The sequence below is a fragment of the Solanum pennellii genome, chromosome 1 (assembly GCF_001406875.1).
Source record: "Solanum pennellii chromosome 1, SPENNV200".
In the NCBI taxonomy this organism is placed as follows: Eukaryota; Viridiplantae; Streptophyta; class Magnoliopsida; order Solanales; family Solanaceae; genus Solanum; species Solanum pennellii.
Window position 1 is genome coordinate 63,434,104 of NC_028637.1, and position 13,149 is coordinate 63,447,252.

General features: G+C 37.7%; 1 protein-coding gene across 1 annotated transcript in view; it reads left to right on the forward strand.

The window, feature by feature from the left end:
- Nucleotides 1-1,052: 1,052 nt before the first annotated feature.
- The window catches only part of LOC107008105 (protein TRIGALACTOSYLDIACYLGLYCEROL 4, chloroplastic), a 16,242-nt gene continuing 4,145 nt past the window's right edge, over nt 1,053-13,149 (forward strand). The window contains exons 1-3 of the mRNA XM_015207017.2: nt 1,053-1,458; nt 1,932-2,178; nt 12,095-12,455. Coding sequence (XP_015062503.1) covers nt 1,199-1,458; nt 1,932-2,178; nt 12,095-12,455 — 868 coding nt within the window. The 5' untranslated portion in view covers nt 1,053-1,198. The remainder of the gene's footprint in view (nt 1,459-1,931; nt 2,179-12,094; nt 12,456-13,149) is intronic.

The following is a 13,149-nucleotide window of genomic DNA, read 5'->3' on the forward strand; positions in this document are numbered from 1 at the left end:
GTTGACCCCTTTATCAAAAATTTGGCATCAAAGAGAGTCACAATAAAAGAGAAAAAACCCTTTGTTTTCCAATTTTGATTTAGGTAGAGCCAATCAAATGCTATGTTTTCTCTCTTTAGATGTTTTTTGTTGTTAATTTATTTTATTTTGCTTACTTTTAAGAGAAAATTGTATATAATAGCAAACTATTATTTAAATTAAATACTATAAATATAGTTTGATTTAATTGTACCCCATAACAAATTGTTGCTATTTCGCCTCTCTCCAGGTGAATCTCGCTTGCCACTCTCGTTCTCTACCTCACTTTTCTGCTTTAATACAAACACAAATGCATAAAATGTGCATGTATTTGTATAAAGCGAGACAAATTGTATCTATACATATATTTTTGTTCCCTCCTTCTTTTCTCCCAGATCTCGCTCGCTGCTCTCCAGATCTTGGTCGCCATTCTCCCCTCGCCTCTCTCACTTATACAAACAGAAATGTATAAATTGCTATTCTATTTGTATAGAGTGAGAGAAAATTATATATAACATTGCAAATATATATGCCTTTTAATGGATAAATTACATAAATTGGTACATTTTAATAAATAATTACTGATTTTAGCGATACTTTTATTTATTACCATTTATAAATACTATGTTAAATCTGCAATATGTATTAAAAGTGAATTATGTATGCAATATGTATGTATTATAATTATTTTTTGAAATATATTAAGTTTGTTTGATAAAAATTTAACACGTTGTGTTATAAGTGAATTAAAATGTGTGATAAATAATTACCTATCATTAAAATTTGAATTATATGTGAATAATAAATTGTCCTTTGTAATATGTATTAAACTTTTATTATAAATGAATTAAAGTGATCAAGTGAAAAAAATATCTTTTTTTTACTATTTTATATTTAATGCTTTTCAATTTCTGGCTAAAAAATATCTCTCTCTATATAAAAGGTATCCTAGAAGTGAGTTAAATATATTTTTTAATATAAAAAAAAGTAATTAAGTGATTTTAACCAAAAACAAATAAGTGGGGTAAAAAGCAAGCAATGAAATGTGATGGGGAAGGAAAGAGAACAAAACCAGTGGCAAGGGACAGGGTGAGCCGAATCCTTCACTCGGCCGTTAGATTCTAGTCAAAATGCATTCGCTTTGAGAGGGGAGAATCTGGGGACATTCCGACGAAGAGATATGAAGAAACTTAGGTGGGCTATGGACTCCGGTGGATTTTGGGAATTGGACTTGTCGACACCAATAACTCTCAACGGCCAGGCCCGGCCAGTTCCTGGCGACCCATTGCCCTTGGGCTTATCCCGCGGTTCGAGGCTTTCAAGGTTCCAACAAATCGATTTCTTTCAGCGCTTCATGGCCATGCCTTTCATCCCTTCTTTCGCCGCCAACAGGGGCTTCTTGCTTCAACGGGTTCTTTCTCTTCCTATTGCTGAAAACTGGTATGTATGCTTTGTTGGTGAAAACTGGTATGTTTCCTACTAGCTGTCACCTCCTACCAACACTTCTCCACCAAGGCTTGCACTAAATTTGTGCTCTTGTGATACCTGAAATAGTGTAGTTTGCCAATGAACTTGTTATGTTAGTTACAATCTGTTGAAGTAGTTAAAGTTGAAGTTAGCAATGATGTGGTGTTTGAACTGTTCAGCTTTTTACCTAAGCACCTTCTAAACAGGTGTGGGTTTCCTCCACTTCCCCATTTCCCCCCTAGGTGGATACAACTGACCTTTTGTCTCTTATGGACATCAGAATAGTGTTACATTTTAGAGATGTCATTTCTGGTTTTCAGGGACTTTAATGTGGTAATACTTTATTTTGTGTTCAACTATCATCTTGTTGCTAGTTCAAATTCTATTTCGTGCTTGCAATGTGAAGTTTCTGCAAGACTATAGTTCACTAATCCTCAATCATGCAGGTCTGTTATGCTGCTTGGTCAGTTATATGTCCAGAGATTTCTTTCTTCTCTAAGAAAAAATAAAACTAAGCATCTGCCGGACCCCTCATGGCTTCAATCCATTAGAAGGAACTTTATCCAAAAATCCTTTTATGCCCTTGGCTTCTGTTCAGAGCTATTTCTAACGCCGGATGATACATTGCTCATAAGTTTGGATGCTTATGGCGATGAGAAGGTGCCTCAAAAAAGAGCAGTTCTTCATCATAAGGCAAGCATGTATGAACTCTAAAATTTCATGACCTAGTGATTGATGTCCTGTCATATTCCAGGTCTCTGTGAGAAAATATCACTCTCCCTATACTATTTTTGAATTATCTGTTTAAAGTTGGAATCTTCTTTTCTCCGTTTCCCAACTAACTCTGATTTCATTTTGTAATTATATTTTCCAATTGGGACATCACATTGATGTGAAAGTATAGTGGAAACGTTTTTTTTAGTGATCGACACTATTTGTGTTGGCAAACAGTATTCCAAACACTGGTATTAATAGGGGGATATGAGAATGATATTTTTGAATTATTTGTAAGATTCGAAGAGAATATTTCCTAAGTTAATTAGGACTCTTGCTATTTTTATTTTGTTAGGACTTCTGCTATTTTTTTTCTGTTAGGTATCTTACTATCATGAGCTAAGTTGAAATAACACCTTTTTAACATTCCCACACCAGGATTAAGGCAAAATAAATTATCTTTTAGCTATTGAGTTTGCCCAGTCCCCATCAGTCATTTTAATATTGCTATGAAAATAGACTATTGACATCGTGAGAATCAGGGATGACAAACTGTGATAATCAAGAGGAACTTCATATTGCTAAATCCGGTGATTCATGAGAGGAGCAAACTCATGGAAACTGATTTTCACTTTTTTGGATAAAAAATTCTAGAAGGAGATATTGTTAAGTTCGTAAGGTCAAACAATCAACTTGCATATATATTCACCAGGTCTCTTGCCGGTGCTCAGTTAGTTATATATGTAGCAAGCTCGCACATACAATTTATATGCACCAACTTGGAGAGAAGTATTAAGAATTGTGAGAAATATGATGAGGAAAGGAGTGAAGAATGTCTTTCTTAATGTTCACCCAAACTATAGTGTGTTTGAATAGTACATGCATTCTAAACTAGGAATCAAAAATGGCACAGAGTTGACTGATACTAACGAGATCAAAATAGAGATTACTAAGATCAAAACAAAGATTACTAATTTCTATCTGAAACTATCAGAGAAACTGAGAATTGGACGCCTGGTCTAAACTTACAAGGCATTGAGAGCATCAGTTTGGAGGAGAAGGATTGGTTACAAAGATTGTTCAAGGGAGAAGAAGTGGTAGAAGAAATGTGTGCAAGCGACAAAGCCCCTGATCCTGACGGGTTTCCTATAAGCTTTTATCGGTACTTTTGGAGATGCTCAAGGTAGATATCATGAATACCATCATACAATTCATGATCAACAAGTCTTTGAGAAGAGCTTGAATGCCACCCACCTTTGTGTCTCTTATCTCGAAGAAAACAGAGACAATTGAGCTTAGGGACTTTAGACCCATAAGTTTGATAGGCGGGTATACAAGATTATAGCTAAGTTGCTAGCTGAGAGGTTGAAGAAAGTAAACAACAAACTGGTAATCAGACATCAGGTGGCATTCATAAAAGGCAAACAGATCATGGACGCTGCCTTTATTCTTAGTGAATGTGTAGATACTAGACTCAGAGGGGCTGACTTTGGAGTTACGTGCAAGCTAGACATTGAGAAGGCATATGATCATGTCAACGGAGAGTTTTTGCTCAATATGTAAAAACAAATGGGGTTTGGTGAGATGGATTGAGGTCTGTATAAAAATTATAAATGGAGAACCTACTGGTTTTTCCCTCAAAAAGAGGTCTCAGACAAGGAGACCCTTTGTCCCCTTTCCTTTTCATCATAGCCATGGGAGGATTCAATAGTATGATGCGGGTGGCTACTCAAAACTCTTGTTGCAAGAATTCAACGTAGGCAGTTTCTCAGGGGTGGATATGCAGATTTGTCACTTGCTTTATGCTGATGACATTGTCATAATTTTTGAAGCTAAGGAGGAACAAATTAGAATTGTCAGAATGATATTGATGTCTTTGAGGCGGTCTTAGACTTGGCAGTCAATTGGAGGGAGAGTTGTATATATCCCATCAAAGAGGTTACACAGATCTAGGCGTTAGGAAACATTTTGGGGTGCATAATTGAAGAACTCCCAATCGTTAACCTAGGTATGCCACTTGGAAACAACCATAAAAAGCTAGTGATATGGGATGATATAATTGGAAAAATTGAGAAGAAGTTGGCAAACTGGAAATCTCAATATCTATCCTTTGGTGGGAGAACCATTCTGATATACTCGATACTAGACTCTTTACCTACCTATGTGATGTCCCTATTCCCTATGTCGGTCAAAGTGGAAGAAAGACTTGATAAATTAAGGAGGGACTTTCTTTGGTCGGGAATTAAGGAAGGTAAAAGAATACATCTTGTCAAATGGAAAACTGCTTTGCTGAGTAGAAGCTTAGGGGTCAGGGATCAGAAACTTGGGGCTACAAAACAAGTGCTTGTTGACATAATGGTTGTGGAGGTTCGGAGGGACTCTTGATAAATTGAGACTTGCTTGTTAACTTGATAAATTAAGGAGGGACTTTCTTTGGTCGGGAATTAAGGAAGGTAAAAGAATACATCTTGTCAAATGGAAAACTGCTTTGTTGAGTAGAAGCTCAGGGGGGTCAGGGATCAGAAACTTGGGGCTACAAAACAAGTGCTTGTTGGCATAATGGTTGTGGAGGTTTGGAAGAGAGGATCAAGCACTTTGGACGAAGTTATCAGTAACAAGTACTTCCAAAATAGCCCATGGGTTTCCGATATGGTGAATATCCCGTATAGTATCTCAGTGTGGAGAACAATCAGAAACTAATGGAGTCAATTACAACACAATATTAGATACAAAGTGGGGAACGGGACCAGGGTTCTTTTCTGGAAAGATCAGGACTCCTAGATATCTTCTTATCCAGATATATTTGGCATTATGGAGAAGATTCATCTCACGTAAATACTGTCTTCAAAATAACTGGATCATGATGAAGTCACAGGCGGTTTTAGGTGCTCTATTTGGAAAATTAGCAGAAGACTTTAGCCTTTTTCCGCCTCCAATATATCATTCAAAATTGGAGATGGGGTTAAAACTGATTTTTTGAATGAAATTTGGGTAGGGGATAGGGACTTGAAAGCCTTATTCCCAGATCTCTATTGATTTTAAGTCTACAACAGATGGCTACAATGGCACATATATGGACCCCTCAAGGGTGGGACCTAATTTTCAGAAGGGCTCTAAATGACTAGGAGATTAGTAGAGTAGCTGAACTATTGCAGGTGCTGAACCCATTCCTAGGTGTCACAGAAGGACCTGACAACCCAATATGGAAGTTGCACAAAAAGGGAGTTTTACAGTGAAACCCTGCAACTAGAATATGAATCATAATCGGAGAATGAGAATGGAGTGGCCATGGAAGCTAATATGGAAGATCAAAATTCCACTAAAGGTGTCATGTTTCTCATGGCTGGTGATCAGGAAAGCATGTTTAACTCACGAAAAGTTACAGAGAAGAGGTATACGTATTTGGTCAAGGTGTTATATGTGCGATAAAAAGGCAGAGATTAGTAACCACTTATTCCTACATTGCTTAACAGCTGTAAATTGGTGGCACATGCTCTTACGTATACTTGGAGTTCGCTGGGTAATGCCAAAAAAATCTTTAGACATGTTGAAACGCTGGGAAGGAATGAGCAGAAGAAGATCAAAAGAGGAATGGTGGAAATATATTCCAGCTTGCATGTGGTGGACACTTTGGAAGGAAAGGAATGAAAGATCCGTGACGGGCAGGCTAGCAACATTCATAAGATCAAGATGAAGAGTATGAGTTTGCTGTATTTTTGGTGTAAACAAAATATGGTGGGGGAGGTAGTAAGTCTAGTGAACCTCATAGGACAATTGTAAAAGTTCTTTTTTGGGTTTTTGGTTATCAGGATGCCCTCTGGGGTTGTAAATCCCACCTCATCAGTTTTTACCTGATGAGTTTTTTGGTGTGAATACAAAGTTACCTTATAAAATATATATATATATATCCTCAGCGCGTCTCCAGATGCAATGGTAAATGAGGTATGGTCTGAACAAGGGTGGATTTTAGCTTCATAAGGTTACTAAATGACCTGGTGATAGGGAGAGTAGCCAAGATGCTACAAACACTAGATGATTTCAAGGGCACCTGGAAGTTGATGTAATGATTTGGAAACACAATCATGATGGTATGTTCTCAGTCAGCAAACTGTACAATAGGAAAGTGAAGGAAGTCAGGAACTTCCAGGGGAAATCTCTGGACGATGGAGTACGGTATGGAAAAATAAAGTGCCAACTAAAGTGAGGTGTTTCTCATGGCTAGTGGCTAGAAGGGCATGCCTGACTCATGAGAAGCTGCAAAGAAGAGGCGTTGAAATAACACTGTGTAATGAGACAAATGAGACTAATAGCCATCTATTCTTCCATTGCAAAGTCACTGCTCAATTATGGTCATTTTTCTAAGCATAACATACACAAACTGGACAATGCCAAAGCACAGTACAGACCTTCTTAGTTGGTGGGTGAGAAGAGGGGGGAGTAAGAGCCATAAGAAATGGTGGAACATAATACCCTCCTGTATATGGTGGACTAATTGGAGAGAGAAACAAGAGGTGTATGGGAAATACTGCAGAATCAGTACAAAAGATCAAATGGTGTTGTATGAAGACCTTCTATTTTTCGTGTAGAGAGGAGGGTATAGAGGATGCTAGAAAAATTTTAGTTTTTTTCTCTTCTTTTTAAGTTAAGTAGCAATTTCTTGAGTTGGTCTTTTTTAGGTACTGATGTAAACCTTTATTTTTTTTGATAACGTTAAAGTACTGATGTAAATCTTTTGATGGTTGCCTGCTGAGGAATACAACTTTACTAAAAAAAATAGGAAGCAAATCAAGGTCCTATTTCAAATATATAGTAACTCCCTGATTTATTCTTCTTGATTTCAAAATACTCAGTAATATAACAATATTCTTAATGCTTACCACCAAGCTAGTGCATGTAAGTTGTATGCACCATGCTTGTTACAAATGAAACTAATGTGAAGACCAATTAGGGACTTGGTGAAAATATCGTCAAGCTAATCATTTGACTTCATGAATTTTGTGACCATCTCCCGTTGTGGATTCCACTTGGGAGGATATGCATCATTTCAAGCATGCCTTTCCAAATTCAAGATTGAGTACAAGCTTTTTCTCTCGGAAGGGAGTATTATTATGAACTCGTTTATTGACAAACAATATATGCCAACAGAAAAAGCTTGTACTCAAGTTTGGTAGGTTGTGATCCAACAAACTAAAGAGATTAGGAATTCTCTCTGACGAGTTCCAAGGTCTGCAATTCCCTTTAATAAATTGTAAATTTGAGCAATCAAAGGCAAGTCCATGAACAAGAACGCCATGACCTGTGTGTTGGGCTTGATCTTTTGTTAATCATCTAGTGACACATTCTAAAACTAGGGACCATTACAGTTTTACTTTGAGTCATATTGTCACGACCAGATTCCTCGAGTCACGATGACACCTACTTTAACCCACCAGTAGGTAAACCAACTCGTAATCCAGAATGATAAGTAATGACTCTGGGTAGAACTAAACATAAATAACAATATCATAACAAAAGAAAACAAAAGCAGAAGCAAACCAAAAACTATATATTAATGATCCCTCCCACAACGTAGAAGTCATAAGTACAGAGGTATCTTAAACAAGAGTACAAGTCCCAAAAGTGGACCACAAGCAAAGCCGTCCCAAAGCAAAAGATTAGCTAAATATACACAGAAGGAGAAAGGCTAGTCCAGGACACCAAGTGTTCACCCTTGTCTCTAATCCCAAGAGCTGCTGAAGATGGCTCGAACAATCACTGCTGGTGGCTGATACTAGGATCTACATCACGAAACAAATGCGGATTGTAGCATGAGTACCAAAGCAAAGGTACTTGGTAGGCATCAAAGGCCGGCCGACAAGAAAGGTAAAAACAATATGAAAAGATAGAATCTAGGCACAAACACAGGTTAAAGTGTATATGAAATAAAGCACACGAGCATACCAAAAGTATATCTAAATACAATTACACTGAACCTAACTGAACCCCCATAAGCCCAAAAGGTGCACTCATGTGCATATTATTTAAATAAAACCCGAACAACCCCCCATAAGCTCGACATGTACACAAAATAGCTAAGTATACTGTGAGAAAAGTACCACAAAGCAAAAGCTAGCTCTCATCCCAACTAACCACAATATCCAATAATTCAATCAACTTCGCAAGCTAGCTAGCAAGAGTGCCGTCTAGTCGGTCCACTCCCAGCCCAACTAGCAAGAGTGACCCTGAGGAATGTTGACTCTAAAGAGGATCTCATATATCAAGGACGCGCAACTAGCTAGTCCACTTTTGAGGGCGTAAGCTGTCCAACTAGTAAAAGTGAAGGGGTTGTGTCTGAAGAGTATTCAAGATACACCATCAATCAATACGAAGCCACCGTGGATCGACATCCACTCAAAGAATCACAAAAAGGGCTCCAAGTCTGAATCACTCCAAACCCGAGAAAGCACAGAACTTCTGGTAACACATCACAACTGCAAAAATAGGAATAGAAGACAGAAGATCAATAAAGCTGCAAAAATGCCTAAACTAAGGCTCATACTATCAGACTCAAGTCAGTTATTCCAGTCTACTAGGATCTAATCTGTTCGAGACGCTGTCAAAAAAGAACAAGTCTACAAGGATTGCAAGTTCAAGACAACACTAGTCTAATCTTAGATTACGGCCGAACATGCTCAATATGTAACAAGTAACAACAACAATCAATACACAACAACATGGAACACATACAACCCCGACTAACATGGTACTACACCTGAAAATATGGTTCCTGGAAACATGTTATCTAGGAAGAAAAATAAGAACAGCTAGGTACCCCCTCCTTGCCCCCAATTCACTCTAATCAATATGCGTTCACACATTGAAACTCAATTTAATAGAAAGGAGGTCGTAGCCTACCTGTAGGTCGACGACGCACACTCCAAGGCTAAATGGCCTCCAAATGCTGCCACACTATCAAAAATAGGATCACAACTTCAATACAGTCGTTTAGGCACCAAAAACACATAAAACGGAAACGGGCCAATCAAGGTTATCAAAGGCGAAAAGCAGCAAAAAAGATCTATGATTCGTGGGGGCTTTAAGCACAAATAAAACATGGGCTTTGATGAAAAAAGGCACAGAATGACAAAAGAATACAAATATATGTTTAGTCCAAGATTAATAATTATAAACGTGAATGACAAACATATGAACTAAGAAAATGAATTTTTTTTATGATAAAGTGAAATATCAATTATTTAGTTTCACTTCTTCAAAAGAGGTTCATTGGCGACGAAATGTTTGTCTTAGAATCTTGATGACGACACTAAAGTGCACAGTGAGGCGAAACACTAAACACGCTTTGAGTCTTACTTCAGGGCTTAAGCGCGCCTTTGATAACACTCCAATTTTCGAAGTCAAGCAGAACTCGTTGGATCCCGCACCAAAATTTTCGAAATTGGCTCTGTCAAAAAAGTCCTTACCAATACCCCAACTTATGTTCCAAAAGGAAATACAATTGGGGGCTCACAACCGTCATAACAACTAACATGCAAAATTCCAACTATTGAGCTCAAATAAAGAATAAGGACAGCCAACTTTAACGCAATTTCACCTCGAATATGGGGTTACTAATGACTCTCAATCACTACACAGTGTAGCCAAGACATGACTTCAAATCACCCAAAACAGACTAAAATAGAGTGAATTATCGCCTTTTGAAACTTAAATTGTAAGCTGCCTCGCAGTTGGTTTTTATTTAAAAGACCAAACGTTTCTCAAGGGCCCCAACAAACACGGTGAGGGCCCTGCAATCGCGACCAAGAAGGAACTGGGCACCCACAATCGATGTAGGGAATCCTGCGAATGCGAGCCTTGCGAAACGCAGCCCGACCCTCGCAAATGCAGCCACTAGGCTGCTTAACCTCCGCGAATGCAGCCTCGTGCCCACGAATGTGAAGGCCATTTTGTCCTGCGCCACTTGGCATCACTTGCTTGTTGGAAAGTTAACACGATGTTTCGAATTTGTTCAGAACCCTGTGCACGTGAATGAGATATGCAACCCTATCAAATTTGATATTTCAAACTTAACGGAGCAATGGAAATTTCCATATGAGGTCATCTCAGAAAAAAGTCGGCCCCACCCCCAAACTCCAACTTAGGCCAAAATCCTCAAATGGGCTCGAAATTAGCTCGGAAGTCTTAGGATTCGAATGGAGGGCCATTCTAGGCCAAAGTCAACATTCCAGAGCTAACCGTGCTGACAGACCTTTCATTTGAGTTCGTTTACTCAAAATGTTGACTAAAGTCAAACTTAGGCCTTAACTGGAAAGTTAAAAAACCTAATCCCACAGTCTCACAGTGAAAGCCTCGAGTGTCATGCCAACCATGCTAGTAGCCTAATATGACCCTTCCAGAGCTGGTGGAATCGTTAGAATTGGATTATGCGGTCATCATCTTGAATTTTTGATAAAAAATGACAATTCAAGGTTCAAATCTCCAAAATATAGAAACTGCACAAAAACAAAATGAACGATTAGGTGACCGAATGGTCAGTCCCAGTAGGTCATAAATGACTTGGGGTCGCTATAGGAACATTCTAAACGACGAACAAAAGGCTTAAACACATAAATGACCTAGGGGGTCATTACCCATATCAGAGGAAGAAAATAGAAGGTTGAGTTTGAATCAGGGGTGTGCATCGGTCGGTTTGGTGTGGTTTATGTATTATCAGTTTAATTTATCAGTTTTTGATTTTTAAATATGCTAGCCCAATAACAAACCAATAAGATATTCTTTATCGGTTTTCAATTTATCAGTTTTTGATCATTATCGGTTCGATTTTTGGTTTACCCAATAAGAAAATGTCCGTAAAATATTATATGCCTTCTCACTTCTCTAAACGCTTTGATATAGTGAAACAAGAAAGATAATGAGAAATTGCATCAATAAGAGAAATATGGTAGGAAGGCTATAATTACATGTTACCCCCAAAACATAGTATGAAATTTTTTATGTTAATCAAATTACGGGCCTTTACAAACTTGCAAATGCTAAAACCTACAATTACAAACTAAAACTAAAATAAAATAGTCCACAAGACAAACTAAAACTAAATCTAAAATCAAATAGCTACAATTGTGAACCCGTACTTTAATCTTTATGTTTTGAGTAAACAGTAAAAACTAGTAAAGTGGCCTAGGGTGAAGTTGGTAGAGTACTAATAATTTGATATAGTTATACTGTCTAATTATATATTAAATTATTATTATTTAATAATTAGGGAGAGTAAAATAATAAATTATTACCATCTTATTGGGTTATCGGTTTACCAATTACCCAATAGTAAAAACCGATTCCGATACCGAACCAATAACCCAATAATTTTTTTTATAAACCCATTAAAAGCCCTATATCCCAATAACATTTTTTCAGTTCAGTTTTTGCACCCTTAGTCTAAATCGTGTAAATCGAAAAAAGGTTGAGTCTAACTTTGTTTATTAGAGGAGTCTAAGAACCCTAATCCAAATAAGTCACTGAATACTCAGGGACTATGTAAATAACAAGCTAATTATCGTCAAATCCCTTAATTATTGGGTAAAAGTGCAGTTGTTTTTAAATGACCAGTCATACTAATGTTAACCTTTCTTTTCCTTAACCCCTTTTCCTGCATCACATTTTAATAAGCACCAAGGGGATACTGGGGCGTCATCCCTAGTGTCAGTTATGTAGGCAACTAGTGTCCGTTATAACATCTGCATCATATATGTATCTACTTCACATCCAGTCATGTTTGATTTGTACTGATAAATAAACTAGTGACTACTTATAAAGAACAATCACTTTTCCTTGGTTTGTTCTACTTTAAAATATTTTATGCAGAACTACTTTTATATCAGATTCTTTCCCCTTTTTTCAGTTTCTTCATCATAATCTTACAATGGAGGCAGCTTGGCCAGGACTTTTTGTTGATGGGGACGGGAGTTACTGGGATGTACCATTCTCACTTGCACTTGATCTTGCATCAGCAACTCTCAACTCTGGTGCTAGCTACCATTTATTTTTCAATAATTGTGCAGGTTCACCCAAGCAGTATGAAGGTCAGCATAGTGATGAATTACCACCTCCTGCTGCTTTGCTTCCAGGTTTCACTGCCAAAGGTGTAGTTTCCTTGAAGAAAAATATTGACCTTTGGCGCAGTGAAGCGTCTATGCAAAAGATGGTGCAACCATATGATATATTCCTGTCTAATCCTCATATTTCAGCATCATGGATACTTGGTGAGAACTTCAATATCATTGATATAATTTCTTCTTTGTAGTTTAGAGCAAATATTATTGTTTTCACTTTGTATGCTGGTACTTTTCTCTACCTTTGCATATCACTTGTAAACTTGTTAATTTTTCACCAACTTAATATAGCTGCAGTTTTCATTTTCTGTTGGTGCTCTCGTTACCTGTACTGGTCGAGAGTTGTACAAGTTGGGAATTCTGGCAGATATATCCCACACCAGTTAACTTATTTGAAATAGATTTTTCTTTGTAACTAGGTGTGTAAGACCTTAAGTTAAAAATCAGAAAAAATGAGATCACTACGTGGGGTAAGTGGTTAATATCAACGAGATGGTGCAGGGTTGAACTGCGAGGTGGGTGCTCTACCTACTACTTGTGAATCCGGTGATCGAAAGGGTGGAGAAACGACTAGCGGAATAGCAAAAGAGGTATTTGTAGAAAAGGGTAAGAAAGTTTATATCAAAAGATGCATGCTCCTAGCAAAATAATTGAAAGGTTGGATAGACTTCAGTGTAGCTTTTCGTGGGACACAACGAAAGGTATTAGGCAACACATCTTGTGAATTGGAGAGTTGTCACTTCTCCAAAGGAATGGGGAGGTCTCAGGGTTAAAGGATCTCTAGGTGTTCAATAAAGCTCTGTTGAAGCAGTGGTTATTGGAAATTTGGGGGGGGGGGGGGGGA